The following is a 19,413-nucleotide window of genomic DNA, read 5'->3' as shown; positions in this document are numbered from 1 at the left end:
TTTTCTATATTGGCGGGTATAAATACGATGTTGTATTGGAGAAAAAGACATAAACGAAACATAAACTTCTTTTTGAAAATTTTTCTTCTAAATCGCTGCTTTCTTCATTCGCGAAATCGACTCTTTCACTGTAAATTTTGAGCACTCGGAAAACAAAAACCGAATACAAATAATACACCAGACGGCGTAGCCCGGAAGGTTGAAAGATACAAAAAACATCATTTGATATACAATTAGAGTGCAATTTTCGAAACTCACTTCACTGTTCCGCGTAAAAACAAATGCGCACAAATTATGAATAAATACACTTTCCACTGAGAGTTCACGTCATTTTTACATATCGGTTTAGAAATTTATACATGGATATATCGTAGCACATGCGAAAAACATCAAAACAATTTGCAAGCAGTTTCAACAAGACTGCCCTTTCTAGCTTTTCAATGGATTGTTTTGATTTGACACTTCTCATGAGTTTTTGGCTAATAAACTTGTTAATAAAACCAATCTCATGTTTGTTTTCTTTGTGCTGGCCTTCAGCAATGATGGTGATAGATAAATAGAAACAAATTTTCTGATTTTAATAACAAAATTAGTTGTCAATGAGAATTTCGTACTGGATTGAAATATTGCTGGTTTGTGTCCAGGATATTCGCCAACTAAACACATTCTCTAAAAATAGGAGTTTTTTCAGCAAGTTAATTCTTAATTTTAACTAATTTTATAGTTATTTTGGAAATTTTGTTTTTAAAATCAACTAATTCAAAAACAGTAATACGAATTAGGCGCAGAGCTAATTTCGGTCGTTCCGTGGAGCTAATAAATTTTAGAACTGAATTCAGTTTCTTAATTCAAGTTCGGAATTTAAGTCCAAAATTAAATTCGAATCTAAAAATGAGTTCAATTCCAGAACATTGAAACTAAATTCATAAGCTGGGTTCTTAATTTGGATTCCGAATCTGAATTTTACAATTGAATTCGGAACCGTTCAGAATTTAGTTATTTATTTCAGTTCTAGTTCCTGAATATCCAAAACTTTGGTTCTGGGTTGGATAAACGAATGATAGCAAAACATAATTAATAGGTTTAAACATCGGATAAATTTCACAAATCGCGGAAGTGAACCAGTAAAAGTTGCAACATTGCCCAATCAATCAACTAATGCGAACGTTTATCTATAATCAGCAGTGTGAAAGAAGCATGTCAGTTTTATTCTTATTCACGTTCTTCTTACCTAATACATTACTAGCTTTTTAACTTTTTTTATAAATATAAAAAATAGGTATAGAATTCGCTCAAACTTGAAAAAAATTTCCGCGGCCCGGAGGGCAAAGTGTCATATACCAATCGATTCAGCTCGACCAACTTAGTAAATATCCGTGTGTATGTCTGTATGTGTGTTGTCAACATAGAGATCGAGATCTCACCTAAAAGACTATGCACAGCACACCCATTTTTCATGACGTTTCGATTTTAACACGGCTCGTTTTTGGCAACATAATCGTTCGAACATGACATGTATTTGAAAGATGGCAGTATTTTCAAATTCAAAACAATTTCATATTTATATTGATTTATACTGCTTGCAACAATAATTGCTGGGAGAACACAACTTCTTACACCCTTATTCCATTCAAAGAAGTTCGTCGAGATAAGCAAGTTTGTGCGTAAAAAAGAATTTCATTAATTTCCCTCGGAGATAGTTTAACAGGTTTCTACAAACTTAGACTCATATGAACAGTCTCATGCTCCCATATAAGGTTTCATTTGGATCCGACTTCTGGTTCCGGAACTACAGGATGATATAAGTAATGGAATTAAAATAATTTCGCTCATTTTGCTCGTAAATGGCTGAATCGATTTCGTCCATTTAATATTCAAATGAAAGGTCTTAAGATCCCATAAAAACTGCTTCGTTTTTAACCAGATCCGACTTCCGGTTCAGGAGATACAGGGTGATAAGCGAAAAAAATTCACATAAACTTATCGGGTTTATCGGGTTCACAGATTTTTAGAGTCCATGACCAAATAAACTCATTTCAGTTTTAACCGGTATTTGGTTTTCGTTCCTGGAAGATACCCAAAAATTTTATTTGGAACGCACTACGATTTCTCTAAGATAGCTACACACGGAAAAGCCAGCGATCGCAAAACAACTAAAATATTAGTTGTTTTTCTGATTTTGATTGGTTAAAATTTAGTACAACTAATCGACTGTTGTTTTAACTAATCTGTCATTTTTGATTTATCGTGCTGGCAACTTAGCAACGACACCCAACAAAGACACGCACCACAAACAAGCAATGAAACGTTTCATGCGTTTTGCTATCTTCGTTCTTCGCCAAGTGACAGCATTTGAATACAACAATTTCGGTTACCTGAATGTTTATGACAAAGTCAACATATATGTTAGTTAAATCAACAACGTTTTAGTTGAAACAACCAGGGTGTAAAACAACAATTGCAATATTGTAATTTTGTGATCTGCGGGTTCTCCGTGCACTGATTTTCAAAAATATCAAATCTGATGAAATAGTTTACTATACATTAGGCGAATTTAACTGACTTCGGCTGCATTGATTTTTGAATTCTGTGTCCAAAAGTATCGGGAATAGTGAAGCTAAAACAAAGTCAAAACGAATTTAATAAACATTAATTCAAATTAAAATAAACTTATGGTCGCATACAAAATTGGTGAATATAATCCGATTCCGACCTCAAATTTTGAAATTACAGAGTGATGAGTTTTCAAAATTCAAATCGTCATTGATGATGGCGATGCCAAAAAAATTTGAAAATTGGCCTAAAAACTATTTCAATTTATTCGTCATACTAAGTCATGGTCATACGAATTATTTCTGGTTGTGCTGGTCTCTGAATACCGTTTGTGGAAGTATAATAAATAATTACAAAAAATTCAAAGAAGAACTCACTTCTACATTTCATTAAATGCTTAATTGATTGTCACACGTTTAGATTGAAAGGAATAATTTTAAGATTTCATATAATTTCTATCGTCGATTCATCTTTTAGTTCCAAATTACAAGATAATGAGTGATTGAAATTTCAAACTGTCATTTAAAACGACGGTCATTAAAAATATTTCATAAAAACTACAAACATTGAAGATTATTTACGCATAAAACACATGCGGACTGATAAAAAAAGATATCATCTCACTGCTAGGTGGATTAAGCACGTTTTACTTTAACCAATGTCTCAATTGCCTTTGTATAGCAGAATAGTGATAAGCATACAGTGAATTCTCATTAAAGATTAATTTAATTATTCGGAATCATTTTAATTCATAATTAAATTATTGCGTTTTTGAAGAAGGACGATGCTGAAAATAATGTCTTCTCTAGGCAGTTTCATTACTCCAAGTTTAATTTCGTGTTTGAGAATTCACTCAAACAGACTGCGTGAAAATAAAACGTGTGAATTAAATCAAACTTCATGTTGAAATCTTGCTTGCAAATACTTTTGTAACAAAACGCGAAATGATTTTGCATTTTTTCTTTAAAAAATTGTTTGTTTTTATTATTTAGGTGGATCAATTCAGGCTTTGTTGCTATATCTGTGAAGCAAATTAAACAAAGTGGCTGAACAGGGTAATTTTTCTGATTTTTCACCATCCAATGGTTTCAAATTTATAGTCGAATTTATTTTTCGATTTATGCCAGCTCACGGAATGTTGTCAATTCTCTGTCAGCCGGTGGCTGAAAACACAACTAAATCCTAATCATTAAATTAATCAAGTAAACATTTTAAGTAGTTCTTCTTTTAAACAACTAAGCAATCCATCACATCACTTGATTAGGAATGTTAAAAGTGATACCACGGGTAGAAAATTCGTGTTACGAGTTTTGAATGAAATACGCATTTTCTGACCACGATTATTTTCATGGAAGAATATACTCTGTGATTCCGGAACCGGATTCGGATTCGAATCGGAAGTCGGATTCGAATAAAGCTCAGGAACTTTGTATGGGACTACAAGACATTTCATTTGAATATAAGTTTATTAAAATTGGTACAGCCATTACCGAGAAAAGTGAGCGAAGAAATTGTTACATACATACATACACACACATACGCACATACAGAGATTTCGCGTATTCGACGAACCCTCCGGGCCTCGGTTCAAAAATCGGTTTTCACAGTGAATGCATAACCTGTGAGAACGGTAAAAACACTTATCGAAAAAGTAAGAAAATATTCTGAGATGATGAGAATAAATTGTCTGATTGTTATTTTCTTTTAATTTTATTCTCCATTTTGAAATAAAATGCGTATTGAAAAATGTATCAGGAATCAGGAATCAGAACAAATTGGCTCAAATGGCACGTTCCCCTTGATATTTGGAGATTTGTGCCTTGCCATCAATTTGTTTTTAACATCATTTTCCCGATATATAAGAGGGAAGGATTGAAAGGAAATGGTAAGGGTTGGACTAGGAGGATGGGAAAAATTGACGACACAAAAACACATAAAAGCAGAAGTAAATTCTGCACCCATAAGGGATGCTGAACAATCTGCTGAGGATCACATTTAGTGGAAGCAGAAGGAAATTCTGAACCTCTACGAGGTCCCGAACAGTCTGCTGTTAATAAAACCTCCAACCCCCGAGAGGATTTAGAGATCTTACAAAAGCGACACCATTCTGCACTCCCGGAAGAATGCAGAACGACTCGCAGTATGTACGAGCAGAAGTAAATTCGGTACCCCCTAAAGGATGCCAAACAATCTGCTAAACCCTATTTAAGGTGAATACAGAAGGGATTCATTCACTCCAGGAAGAACGATGAACCCTTCTGACTATAGCTCCTTACCACATTGGGTGAGAAACGAGAGAATATCCTTCAATTTTAGCTCCGCATACACAGACTCAACCATGTATGGAGAACCAAAAACCCGGATACGTAGCTGCGTCAATGCGGGACAGTTACATATCAGATGATATGAAGTACCACAATCGCATTCACACAAATCACACGAATAATACTCAGCACGTTGAATAGTAGCCATGTGATAATTGAGTTTGCAATGTCCAGTCAGAGCTCTGACCAGAACACATCAATGATACTTGGAGAAATGCAGTAGACACTTTGACATTTTCAGATCTAAATCTGGTAGAAATGCTTTTGTCTGAGCGCAAGTTTGCAAGCTGCGCCAGTAGCTGGCATGTTTGGATGCAGCCCAAGAACGTATCTTGTGCTTTATCCAACTAGTTGAAAGTGGTAAAGCTGGTTCAGGACCAACGAAATCATTCGTTGCACCAGCTCTAGCCAACTCATCAGCCCATTCATTTCCAGTAATACCAGAATGGCCGGGTACCCATAAGAAGTAAACAGCATTTGAAATGCTGAGGTCTTCAATTTGAGTTCGACATGCGATCACTAGATTCGACCGTGAGTCATTCGAACTGAGTGCTTTTAAGGCTGCCTGACTGTCGGAACAAAAATAAATACGTTTACCACAGATCCTCTGCTGAAGTGCCGATTGTACTCCACACAGAATTGCGTAGATTTCTGCTTGGAACACAGTACAGTATCTACCAAGTGAATGAGACTGCTCCAGCCTATTTCACGACAGTAGATACCAGCACCAGCACGACCATTCAACAGAGAACCGTCCGTAAAACAAACTATGTGTTCATCAAGTTGTCGTTCCAGACAACCAGACAATCATTCCTAACGAAGAGGATAGCTCACTTTGAATGTTTTAAAAGGAAAACTGCATGTGAGAGCTAGGTCACTAGGAGCGAGTAAATACTCATCCCACGTAACCATTTGAGACCACAAGCGAGTGTGACTGGTAGCATATTCTAATGGGTTACTGTTCCAAAGCCCTGTAACCCTAAGACGGTATGCACAAGATAATGCTTCTTGTTTTAGGAACACATGTAGTGGTTTAATGCACAGTAGCGCCTCTAGAGCAGCAGTAGGAGTTGTCGTGAATGCTCCTGTCATCGCCATTAGGACCATCCTTTGGAGATGATTTAGCTTTGACTGAACTGTCGCGACTTCTCCTTTCTGCCACCATACAAGACATCCATATGCTAAAATTGGTCTAACGATAGTTGTGTAGATCCAATGAATATATCTGGGTTTGAGTCCCCATGATTTTCCAAAAGCTCGTCTGCATTGGCCGAAAGCCATGCAAGCTCTTTTAATCCTGAAATCAATGTGAGCAGACCAATTCAGTTTTGAGTCAAGAATAACCCCGACGTATTTAACTTGATCGACCACAGTGACCCCTGAACCAAAGAACTGCAACGGACGAGCTCCTGTAATTATCCTACGATGAGTGAAAAGCACCATTGATGTTTTGCCCGGATTTACAGATAATCCAAACCTGACAACACCATTGTTCAACAGATCGCAGGGCTTGCTGCATTAAATCAAAGAGAGTGTTAATGCTTATACCGGTCATCAATATATGATAATCGTCGGCAAAACCATAAGTCGGAAATCCAAGGTTATTAAGTTTCCTTAACAAACTATCAACGACTAGGTTCCATAAAAGTGGGGATAGTACACCACCTTGAGGACACCCACAGACACTCAGCTTTCTAATCTCTGGCCCGCCGAAGCGATGATCAAAGAAGTTGATTGCTAAGCATTGCGTGTATCCAGTAAGGGAAAAACCCAAGATATTCCGTTCACGACTGCAATGTTTAACCTCCTGCAGCCATTCAGCCATTCAGCCATCGGCACGGAAATACACCTTGACTTAGGAGTTCCTATTTTTGTGGCCTTTTACGACATGGAATAGGAAACCAGTGGATCAATTCTTGGTAAAAAATAATTCCGCCGGATGCCACACGGCTTACCTGTTTGGTGGACTTATACCACCGGTACAGGTGGACCGTAGCGTTATTCTTAGCAGTTGGGAAACCGCTACCGACACTACACGGCTATCTAGGCTGCTCAGAGAGGGAAGTTAACATTGATGGTCAACTTCCATGGATGGCCGAGCAGCCGGAAAAAGCAATCCATCACATCACTTGATTAGGAATGTTAAAAGTGATACCACGGGTAGAAAATTCGTGTTACGAGTTTTGAATGAAATACGCATTTTCTGACCACGATTATTTTCATGGAAGAATATACTCTGTGATTCCGGAACCGGATTCGGATTCGAATCGGAAGTCGGATTCGAATAAAGCTCAGGAACTTTGTATGGGACTACAAGACATTTCATTTGAATATAAGTTTATTAAAATTGGTACAGCCATTACCGAGAAAAGTGAGCGAAGAAATTGTTACATACATACATACACACACATACGCACATACAGAGATTTCGCGTATTCGACGAACCCTCCGGGCCTCGGTTCAAAAATCGGTTTTCACAGTGAATGCATAACCTGTGAGAACGGTAAAAACACTTATCGAAAAAGTAAGAAAATATTCTGAGATGATGAGAATAAATTGTCTGATTGTTATTTTCTTTTAATTTTATTCTCCATTTTGAAATAAAATGCGTATTGAAAAATGTACCGTCGATATAGTGTATTTTCTAGATTTCTAGAATGTGCTGTTTTTCATCAACGAAAATATACGAGCGCTGTTAATTACAAATTTTTCATTACCGAAAAAAAAAGACAAATATCAGTCTTTCCGAAGTAGTCGAAAGCGCTTGGAAACAAGATTTAAAAAATAGTATCTAGTTTGAAAACCGGAAATCCATTTTATTATCGCAAAATCATCACCCCAAAATCCGCAAAATCACTGTGATGGCAGCTTGCTAAATCTCACGAGATCTTCATTGGGTTATGTTAGTCTTCACGCAAAGGTAGTATACAGTTTTCTAGAAGCATTTTCTTACACAAATATAGGTTCATCGTGTAAGCAATGAATAATGATGAACATTTTGGTTTGAATTTTTTGCTATATGCTGTTTCTTGTCAAATAATTGTATTCTGATGCATTTGAAAGATAGAACCTACTTGGATCGACTTGAGGTATCATCGACACAAGGGACGAAACTTGTTGACAAACCAGCAATTGTTTCATATGTCTGATCTATGTTCTATTGTCCATGCGAAGATATATGTTACCACAGAGAACAGAAATCCACGTACAGTCAGAAATTTAAAAGTTGCGTTAGAGCTGGCACACAATGGCAATTCATGCGTGCAAAATTGTACGCAACTATTTTCCGCTTGATCACATAAATTCCGAGCGCTTTTTCTGGCAATGAAGTTTTACAAAAACATTCCCAAAATGAGTATGATGTTTTTTTTATCAATGCCTGATTACATGTTCATTCTAATTTCAATGCGTGTTACTGAAAATGTAAAATGTAAACAAACCGCTGATGAGTGTCAAAACATGATGTTCTTTTGTTATGTCATATTGCAAAACCATGATCCTTGAAAGCACAGAATTAACGATAATCTGTTTGCAGATTAATCTTTCAGACGGTCTAGCACCGTTGATTTTCCAACTCCGCGCTTCCCAGTTCAATTACACGCTCAAAGTTACAGCATGGTGTTTCGAGTTGAATCTTTCGGACCATTCTCTTGCGATTAGTAAACCATTATGAGCACATTTGCAAGGCAGAAACGGTAATTGGATATCAGTTTTTGCAAAATTTTGAAACGACTTCGTTGGTTTTTACTTTTCAATGCTATTCGAGACGAAATTTTTAACTTATGTCGTTTTCGCTTGATGCCAAACCCAACCCAGTTTCCACTCTAACTGCTGTTTTTTTAATATCAGGTTTGCTCAAACCCTCGTGCGAAATCAACACGGTTTCATGAAAAGTGTTTGTTTGATGAAACTACCCTGGGTCAGTTTCAGTTTTCTCAAGCGAAGACGACATTAGAAAATCACATTCCGACTCAGTTGCCGGTATATACACAGCTTCCTGATTCTAACTGAATAAAAATTTGATTTAACTGTCTACAGCATTGTATACTACACCGCATAAAAATATTATTTGTCAAAAACATAGCGATTTTTTTTTGCTTAATGTTTGGTTCGCAATTTGTGTTTTGTTTGCGTGTGTTAATCGTAACCACTGTTATTCACAACCAATTAAAAAACCACTGTGAGATCACCGATGACGATGATGATGATGAGTACGGACGCCTACTGACCTCCTCACTACTGATACCTACTGGGCAGCAAAAGTGTTCACTCGTGTGTGATTTGTCAAACCCTGCCACTACTAGCACTTGTACTGTCCCCCCCAAAAAAAAACTAGTTCTCGTAGGCTAAAAGTGCACTTCTTCAATGTTTAACTGTATGTATGTAACTTTTTAGTAACGATACTAGAGTACTTAGAAAGGGTAGAATTGTAATTGAAACGGTCGGATGCATTCTCTACGAGAGATCACATCCTTCCCAGTAGATAGAAGCTCAGGATAGATTAAGGAAGGAAAAACTAATCTCGAACATTCGTGTACTAAATTGTTCACTTTTTCTCCTCGTTACACTTTCCAGTGCTACATGCGAGCGCTGTTCGATTACAACCCGGCCGAGGATAATCTGCTGCCATGTCAGGACATCGGTTTACCATTCCAACGTAGTGACATTCTACAAATTATCAACGTGAAAGATCCAAACTGGTGGCAGGCACGGCATGCTGGTGAGGACGGCCCTATCGGATTGATTCCCTCCCAGGAGCTGGAAGAACGACGCCAGGCTTATGTTGCACCAGAAGCCGACTACGTGCACAAAATTAGTATTTGCGGTACAAAGGTAAGAAGAATTCTTTTGTTTTTGGAAGCGAATAGGATTTTAACAATGAAGAATTTTAATGCTTTTTTTTAGATTTCCAAAAAGAAGCGCAAAACAATGTACAAAACGAAACAGAACAGCGAATTTGACAAGGCGGATCTGATGCTTTACGAGGAAGTTACCAAAATGCCACCATTCAAGCGGAAAACGTTGGTTTTAATCGGGGTGGCAGGTGTCGGCCGACGAACGCTCAAGAATCGGTTGATTAACAGCGATCCAGATAAGTTTGGTTCCGTCCTACCACGTAAGAATAGTTACTCAAGACTGTCTGATGGAAAAGAACTGATCGATTTTGTTTTGCTTCAGATACATCACGACAGCCAAGACCACTGGAAGAAAGTGGAAAGGCCTATTGGTTCACCGATCGTGAAACAATGGAGCAGGAGATTAAGGAGAACCGCTTCTTGGAGCATGGCGAGCACAATGGCAATCTGTACGGGACACATTTGGATTCGATTCGAGATGTCATACGACAAGGTAAAAATAGCAGATTCCATCCTCTTTTGTGGTCTACTAAATTTATGACTTATTTGATCGATTTTCTGCAGGTAAAATGTGCGTCCTGGATTGTGCACCGAGTGCACTGAAGATTTTGCATAACAGTGCCGAGTTTATGCCTTATGTCATTTTTATCGCCGCTCCCGGAATGGAACAGCTTAAGCAACTTTACTCGGAACGTAGATCCGCACAGGGATCGATGAAGAGTTTACAGGTGATTTTTTTGTTGTTGGTATTAACTGTCTAGTGAAACATCTGTATGCATGAAGAATTCTGAACATTTCTGTGTTGTTGCTCGGGAATGTCGTTATACTTATCAATATTGTATGTTTTTTCCTTTAAATTGTTTTTGAAATGGCTTGAATCATATCATCAATTTCACCCAGGCTGGTGGTTCAACGCATACGGCGCTAGTCTTACAGATCAGTTGTCGTACGTTCGAGCACCGACCTGGAAGGATTCTTATTGTAAGTTGGATCGTAGTACTAGCCATCTAATGATTCTGAATGCTAAAATCGGCTGCGAAGTCTGTTGAAACAGAAAGGTCAAATTATGCAAAATGAATTTAATGACATGACTTTGCTTTTTGAATCATTTTTGAATGATAATCAACATAGTTAGTCAATCCGGAGTTACTCAAGGAAGTCATCTTGGACGGTACATATTTTTTCTCTATCTAAATATTTTGAGGTTTTCGATAAATGCATCTTATGTCGAAGACTTTTAACCGATCATCTATTCTACAACGGAAACAGAATTTTTACATCAATTTAATAACTTAGTGACACTAAGTTAGTGTAATACCAACGGAAAGCTTTTGTCACCTAATTTAGTCGCAAACAAGCTTTAGTTCAGTTAAGCTACAATATTTTAAAAACTACGAACGCAGATCGTCTGTAGGAACCTCTGAGTCTTGAAAATGTTTCAGGATGACTCCATACAATATTAGAATAGACTGATCACTGATAGGTTATTTCGCCGAAAGTCGAAGGAATCAATCTTTATTCCAGAGAGTTTAATCTGGATTAAACGTAAGGAAATGTATTTTTACGATATTTTGAGTATGAGATATTTCAGAAGTACAATTATAAGTCGACGTTAATGGGTGATAACGCTATCATTTTTCATTTGTTTTTATTTTAAATCAATTTCAACTACAATATTAAGACAATTGATTTGGCGAAAGGTTTTCGGTGAAATAGCCCATTCGGCGAAATGACATTTTCGTCGAAATCCGACCGATCTCGGCGCCGTGCATAATTTCCTTACTCTAGTATGTTCAGCATTCCATCGTGAAATTCCTCTAGTAGCTTGCACAATTCGAAGAGGACAAGTTTCTTCAGGCACAAATCTCCAAATATCAAGGGAACGTGCCATTTGAGCCAATTTGATTCCTGATTCCTCATCGACAACATTATACAAGTAAAAATATATATTTCTGGTCAGATTACGAAGGTTGATCGAACTTTAGAAACCGGATATCTTCGGAAATCCGCATACGAATAGCTAAAATTCGGAAATCCGCATAAAAAACACAAATCTGCGGAAACCCACATTAAAAAACCGCATAACTTCGAAGACCCACATAAAAAAATCTGTACAACTTCGAAAGTCCGCATAACTTAGGAAATCCGCATAAAAATACATAACTTCGTAAATCCGCATTGAAAAAAATACATAACTTTCATAATCCGTATAAAAACAGCATAGTTTTGGAAAACTGCTTAAAAAATCCGCCTAATTTTCGAAATCCGCATGTTTTCGTAAATCCATAGAAAAGTAAACCATTAATTTCGGAAATTCGTATAAAAATCACATAACTTCAGAAATGCGCATAAAAATACCGCATAACTTCGGAAACCTGCAGAAAAAACCGCATTACTTCGAAAATTCGCTCAAAAAATCACATAATTTTGAAAGTCCGTATAAAACAGACGCACATTTTTGGAAATTTGCATAAAAAACCTATAACATATAACTTTGGAAATTCGCATTAACAAAAATCGCATAACTTCGGAAATCTGCATAAAAAATCCGAATATATTTGGAAATTCGCTCAACTTTGGACACCTACATATCTTCGAAAATTCGTATAAATGAACCGAATATCTTCGGAAATTCGCATAAAAACTGTTAATCTTAAGTAATCTGTATAACTTTGGAAATCCCCATTAAAAACCGCAAAACTTTGAAAATCCGCATAAAAACACAAAACGTTGGAAATCTGCATAGAAAAAGTCACATAACTTTGAAAAACCGTATAAAAAACCTAACGGTTTCAGAAATCTGCACTAAAAAATTAGAATAATCCGCATAAAAAATATCGGAAATCCGTATTAAAAAAATCGCATAACTTCGGAAATTCGCAAATTTTCGGAAATCCGCGTAAAAATAAACGCGTAACTTCGGAAATCCGCATAAAAAATAACATAATTTTCTAAATCCATCTATAAAAACGAACTTTTTCGGAAATTTGCAACTTCGGAAATTTGTTTAAGAAACCGTATAAATTTTGAAATCCTCTAAAATCCATAGCTTTGTAAATCCCATTAAGGTCTGAGGACAGAGGGCCACGTGTTGAGTTTTAGATCGACCACTTGGCTCGCTCAATTCCGTTTGCGCATCGTATTTCTCTTGTACTCTCTCGTATATGAGCAAACTGTACCGGGTTGCCAGCATACATTTTATTATTTTGATGAGAAGCTTTATCACATTAATCTATCGTATGGGTTGGACATTACATGGATTCCAATGAACAATGAAAAACTATTCAACTTTCACAAAGATTGAATGTCTGTGTGTTTCACAGTCTTGTCGAGCCAATTTTATTTCTTTCTCCTTTTTCAGAATGCTATCAGGAAACCAAAGCGAAAAAATATGGTGGATGCATTCAAACTGACTTTGTTTCACAGAAAAATACAAGACTTTATTTTTACCGCGATAACATATATGTTTTTATGTACTAATCGCATCTAAACTAAATTATCTAGACTTTGTCACGGTAGATTTATGATACAAGCCTTCAAAGCCGAGATATTCGATGGCCAAGTAGAGGTATGCATTTCCGAGCGTTCCAATTTTCAATTCAAATTTCAGAATCTGGATTGCGCTATATAAAAAAACTATTTCGTTATGATACTATCGTAATAGTGAGCGACCAGTATTTCGAACGCTATTTGCGTTCTTCATCAATGTCTTAAAACTTTGAGCAATTTAAAGATTAAATGATACTTTCCTTGTACGAAATAGTTGCGAAAGTACATTTACACACAATATTTGGTCAAATAAGATTGTTTCCTGCGAAGAAAGGTGACTGGCTATTTTCGCCCCAACCATTTTGAGATCTTCGATTTTGAGGTTGGTGCACTCCGTGCCAGTTTACGGCCGTATAAGTAGGGATATGTACCTCAAACCAAATGCGTTTTATAACCAATAGAACATTCCGAGTGATAATATAATTTTCCACAATATTTTTTTCGCAAGACAAAAAGTGGCCATTTTCACCCCGATATGTCATATGTTCAAATGTCGATTTTTTCATCAAATGTATTTTTTCTAATTTCACATTTATTGGGTTGTAGACTATATTCTCAATAAATTACTCCATTCTTCACTTTGAGCACTGAATGTCTCAATCATGCCGGAATACTATATTTGTATTTGTTCTGAGCACGGGTAACGGTTTTCTTCATGCACGTGTACGACTCAACTAGCATGTCTCCGAAGTTCTAACATTCAAATTATAACGTATGCATGCACTTTCAATGTTATTTGTTTCATGTTTCTTTCCAATGTAGTTCGATCGGCAAAGCTCCATCCGATTCAGCTCCCGCCGCGCCAAAACACTGGAATCACTGGCATCACTGTACGAGGTAAGAAACTGACACGACGCGCATGCGCTTCGCCGGAGCTTTGCTTTCACTGAGGCTGGTTTCCAATGCAATCCTGTAGTAGTGCTTTTTTTCTCGCTAACGCGTGTTTCTCTTTTCTAATGTCATTTTACCGGTCGAACAGGACGACGATCTCATCTCTGCTTGCGAGGAAAGTGCCTTATTGCAGCGGAAATACGACAAATATCTGGACGCGGTCATCGTCAATGAAGACTTCGATGTCACATTCCGGGCCGTGACGGACGCGTTGGAGGCCCTCAGCCACGAGCACCAGTGGGTACCGGTCAACTGGATCTACTAATTTGGATTTTAATGAAAGTACCCGCGAAGATACCCAACATATGGTAGACGCAGCAAAACATGTGTTCAAATCTTAGAATTGAGAGCCATACGTGCATGCATTCAGAGCCTAGGGAATACTGAATTCCGGCCTTTACCAGTACCACATTATATTTCCATATCGTCCAACCAATTTATTGCATATATAAATACATACATACATCAAATGAGTCACTTATGAATATAGAAAAGAAACGATGAAACATCAGCTTCGCAACCTCCATGTCGTACTATCAAATTAATTCGTAATTAGTCGTCATCTAGCAGAAAATGCCTCCAATATCAATTAAAGTATCTAGTATTTATAAAGAAAGATCATGATGTCAGAAGAAGGTAATCGTTTCGTCCATTAGGTTTAGTTCTACGTAGAATGGTATTTTTTTTCAACCAGGGTAAGACCCCGCACGACTAGTAAGATAGATTAAACTGTTTAATGTCGAATCTCACGTAAAAAAAAACACGAATACAAACTCCATCAAGAAACTGCCGTTGGCAGAACTATTATAATCAGTGAGTGTTGCGTACGAGAAATTGTTTTAAAACTGTTGAGTATCGTTTCATAAAATTTTTAATCGAAAAGCAAAATAAAAATCAATTCATAATTCGATCACGAGTTTCATTTTCTTCACTAACACAAACTCGGCATTCAGCAGGCCCATTCCGATAATTTCCTCGGTTGGGTTCGAACGAAATGGTACGAACCCGTACGTTCGAATCCAAGTTTATCAAACATTCCCTGGGAGGCTTTGTTGGTGCATATTACAGTTCCGTAACAGTTTAGTCCAACACGGGCAAGCTCTCGGGCAATGGCTTTGACGATGAGCGTCCCGTAGCCTTTCCGGAGGTGTTCGGTTACCACTTCTAGGGCACCCATAGCGCCCGTTTGCCAACAGAAACACCATGCCAGCAGTTCGTCGGATTCGTTGAACAGTCCTACGGAGACGTTCCAGGCTGCCAACCGCTTCAGAAAGTATTCCGAACCTTCGCAACGGTGCGGCCAGAAATTGTTGGCGATGGCTGCGTGCTTCACTTGTAATCGCTTCAGCTTCAAGCCGGCCGGTAAATTTATCTCCAGTTTAAGGGATTCTTCTTTGGGATAGTAGTACAGATAGGATGGAGTATCCCACTGGATACCGATGTTTAGAGATTTCAGCACAATGTCGAGCGTGGGACGGTGACAATGGCTTATGTAGCACACTTTGTAGCTATAATCCCAGTCGATCAAGCGCAAAGCACGCTCCAGCGATGCATTTGATTCTTCGATCGAGTAGAAAAACATTTGGTAGCGATCCTGATGGAAAATTAAAACATTAGCTATGGTTTTAAGTAGTATATGAGAACTTTTTTTTGATTATGCCTACCAGAATCATATAAGTTCCGTTTACCCTCCAACTGCCATTAAGACTATAAACTTCCAGATGCTTGATTCGAGGATCTATTTTGACCCAATTGATGTAGTTCTGAATTGTATTGTAAGCTAACTCATGTTTCGGCCAGTCCAGCTTGTAAATGTTTCTCAATTCGGGCCATTCGCTTTGTGGAATCAACTGGAGCTTTTCTACGTTCACCATGCTGCGATCGATGGCGACAAACACTGAACGCTAACAGAAAATGGCTACAGAAGATACTCTCTCAGATCAGGATTGATCTTTCCAATCCGCTACACTTTCGTTGGTACTAATGGTACTGTTCCACAGGCGATTCATTTAAATACCCATACTAACGGGACGGGTCAATGCTTTGAACTCGAGCAAATTCTTACTGAATCGCCACGTGCAGTACAATGTGTTATAATTACGTTGCTACATATTCCATCCACAGAGATAAGTGGCACCGTACTCGTTTAATTGTATCGTTTGCGCTTTCGCAATAAAGGTCATATTTTCTCACAGCTGATGAGATAAAAAAAAACAACACCTATATAGTTCACCTAGTGTTGGAATCGTGTCTTTCTTATAAGATATCCATAAAATTTATCAGCGTGTATTTTCGACGCTTCAAAATTGAATTATTCAGTGCTAGTCGGAAAAAACTTCCATTTGAAAACGGTTCGTAAAAAAATTTACGTTATTTGGGATTCAGTTCAAATAAAGTTTGTAACGAATTTCGTAAAACCCGGATGCCGGAAAAATCCAAGATGGTGACTTCCGGTTTATTGATCTCCCTTGAAAGCCCTTACAGTATGGGTATTTTCGAAATGGATTTAATTGAGTCATGCCGAAAAACGTTGTTTAAGATCGTTTCAATGTCCAACATGATATATTGATCTTCTTTGACAGCCTTTTTAACATGTGTATTTTCCGGAATACTTACGACGAGTGTATGGCAAGACACGATGTTTGATAGGGCGCGTACACATGGTAACCCCAAATACAAATTATAATACGGAATGCTTCGGCGAATGTTCAAGGACACATTTTACATCCTGAGGTACACTGTCAGAGTGACAATGTACTTTAACGAATTTTCTATAGAACTAGCAACGCCGAATAGTAAAAACTAGTTCACCATAGTTACTGTTTATTACTATTATTTTTTTTTGATTTGTCTGTTAACAGGCGGCTAAGAATTCACAAGCGAAGTCGGAAGAGCAGGACGAAATAGTAATATTACGACCTGTATACTGTTTTTATAACTACTCGGATATGCTTCTTTAAGAAAAACGATGGATTGTAAGTGAACTAATCGGTTCTCTGATTGAGAAACAAATCAAATATCATCGTTTGTCTTTTAGATAATTCCATACTGTATGATGCTACACCAATGTGATATAAACAGGTGGTGCAGACCACATGGCTTGCTTGCGTTGGTAAAAAAAATTTGGAAATAGTTCGGTATAACGACATACATGAAAAATAAACATGCTTTGATTCAATGCCAACTTGTCCGAACGGTGTGACGAAAGCAAGCACGTGGTTTTTAGTTTTACTTGGCTTGCTGAGGCATAGTCAATTTTTCTAACACAAAACAGTTGTGTTTGCCCCACCTGTTTCTACCACATTGATGCTGCACAGGCTCATCTGAATATTTTTCGAATGGTAAATTACTGCGAAAACGAGGCGGATTGTCGTCGAACCTAACAGCTGGACTACTTTGCGGAACATTTTACCCACCAGGAGTGTTTGGAAAATCGAGCCACTGCTTGCGACAACTGTCTAATGCAGGGAGAGTATAAAAGTGTCGATGTTGCGAAAGAAAATCTAATGAATTGGGAAGTGTGCGTCAATTTCTTAGTAAAAATAAAACCATAAAGCAAACGATCTCATCTAGTTGACATTGGAAGTGAATTGAAACTCCACAATCGAAGAAACGCACAACTCGAAGAGTTGCTGGAACGATGCTACAACGACTTGTTGGATATTTGGCGATCACTTGCGGTCCAGTAAAATGACACTGGCATCGATTAGGAATATGCTCTGTCACTTTCGTACGTAACAAAGGTAAACTTAGAAAAGTATGACAAATGTTCGAAATTTGTTAAAAGTATGCAGCTGAATAATTGTCTTTTGTTGGATACTGATACTGCTGCTAACGCAGAAAATGTACGGTGCTCGTGATTCCAGCACTGATTGAAGACGCTTGGCTCGTGAAGCTTCTACGAACAGTTATGCCGGTAGTGGTGAAAATCTGAATCCAGCTTTACCAAGAACAATGAATGATTTGTCTTTTATTTGTTCGTCGTTTATGAACTGTATGTTTTCATAATGAAAATTATAAGTTATCAAACAAAAAATAAAATATTTTTAGATTATCTGAACCGAACGGTAATCGAAACAGTTATTTTGATATTGGTTATACCTTATGATCAAAAAAGAACCGGAATTCCCGCGCTTGTCCAATCGGTAAACTTTTATTCGCTCAACGTTGGCAACACTTTTATACACATTCTGTCAAATTTTGACGCATATCGTACAATTAGTTTTTGTTTGGCGTCTATACAAAGAAGTTGAAAAATTTTCGTGTGGCGATTTTTATAATGGATGAAAATTTAGAACAACGGCTCGCCTTCGAAGCGCCATTCGGTCGATTGTTGTGCGAGTTCGACGTCATATTCATAGACACCTACTTATGTCGTCGGGACGCCAGCGAACCAGAAGCTATGCTCCAACTGGAATCGCCGGACCAACCTCGGCACTCTCTCGTGTGTCCCGTATGGTGTAACAAGGGACTCGGTGTCGGGAGAGCCTCTTTCGCCGGGGAACTCTCCGTCGGTGTAGTCTAGATCTTTCATCGGGGATTAGACGAGTAGATCGTGGCGTAGCACCGTTAAGATAGTTAAGACCGGAAGTCACTATCCGTCGGGGTAGTCTAGGTCCTTAGTCGGGGACTAGACGAGTAGACCGTAGCGTAGTACCGTTAAGATCGTCGGGGCACCAGTGAACCGGAAGCCATCCTCCAATCGGCATCATTGGATCGACCCAGGCATCCCTACGGTCGGGCCGTGGACGGGTACCGGAGGCGCCGGTTGCGGGAGAATTTTTCTTCTCCGGGAAACTCTCCGTCGGTGTAGGCTTGATCCATCGTCGGGGATCAGTCGAGTAGTCTGGCGCGACGTAGCGGCATTGGGTCGTCGAGGCGCCAAAGGTGGATCGAGATGGATAAAGAGAGAAACGCATGAGCTCATTTTCTCCCAGACGAAGAAGTGCATGAGCACAGCCTCCCTCGAAGTATTGAGCTTAGCTTAGTTCCGGGGTGATCGAGGCAAGATGTCCAAGGTGTTTTAGTGGGTAAGGTTCAGCCAGTCCCACTCGCTGGTTCACAATAGTGGTAGCTTGAGAACTACCGAGCGCGTAAGCTGGGAAAGTACATAAAGTATTTCACCTTGTAAAAAAAAACACACACACCCACACACACACACATACACACAAACTAAAACCAAAATAGTATTGGAATCGTTTCGAAGATGGCTTGAACTTAGGTCGATTACGCTCGTTCGA

At 38.2% G+C, this 19,413-nt stretch overlaps 2 protein-coding genes across 8 annotated transcripts in view; one reads left to right on the top strand and one right to left on the bottom strand.

The window, feature by feature from the left end:
* The window catches only part of LOC131428131 (protein PALS2), a 109,620-nt gene extending 94,537 nt beyond the window's left edge, over positions 1-15,083 (top strand). For 6 of the 7 annotated variants that reach the window (XM_058591816.1, XM_058591817.1, XM_058591819.1 and 3 more), the window contains 6 exons: positions 9,453-9,710; positions 9,783-9,993; positions 10,056-10,226; positions 10,298-10,461; positions 14,045-14,119; positions 14,262-15,083. In XM_058591816.1, the coding sequence (XP_058447799.1) occupies positions 9,453-9,710; positions 9,783-9,993; positions 10,056-10,226; positions 10,298-10,461; positions 14,045-14,119; positions 14,262-14,438 (1,056 nt within the window). In that variant the 3' untranslated portion in view covers positions 14,439-15,083. The remainder of the gene's footprint in view (positions 1-9,452; positions 9,711-9,782; positions 9,994-10,055; positions 10,227-10,297; positions 10,462-14,044; positions 14,120-14,261) is intronic. The other variant, XM_058591818.1, reaches the window with a different exon arrangement.
* On the bottom strand, positions 15,052-16,190 carry LOC131428132 (uncharacterized). The gene is made up of 2 exons (XM_058591825.1): positions 15,838-16,190; positions 15,052-15,767 (listed from the first exon to the last, which is right to left on the bottom strand). Exons 1-2 carry the CDS (start codon positions 16,045-16,047, stop codon positions 15,123-15,125), a joined length of 855 nt encoding a protein of 284 aa, XP_058447808.1. The 5' UTR covers positions 16,048-16,190; the 3' UTR covers positions 15,052-15,122.
* Between the last annotated feature and the right edge of the window lie 3,223 nt (positions 16,191-19,413).

Source organism: Malaya genurostris, chromosome 2 (genome assembly GCF_030247185.1).
Source record: "Malaya genurostris strain Urasoe2022 chromosome 2, Malgen_1.1, whole genome shotgun sequence".
Lineage (NCBI taxonomy): Eukaryota > Metazoa > Arthropoda > Insecta > Diptera > Culicidae > Malaya > Malaya genurostris.
Note: the sequence above shows the minus strand (reverse complement) of the source record. Positions and strands in the feature narration are given on the sequence as shown.

Coding starts and splice junctions, on each gene's coding strand:
- LOC131428132 (XM_058591825.1), bottom strand. CDS start 16,047: ATGGTGAACGTAGAAAAGCTCCAGTTGATTCCACAAAGCGAATGGCCC. Junction 15,768..15,837: donor ACGGAACTTATATGATTCTG/GTAGGCATAATC, acceptor ATTTTCCATCAG/GATCGCTACCAAATGTTTTT.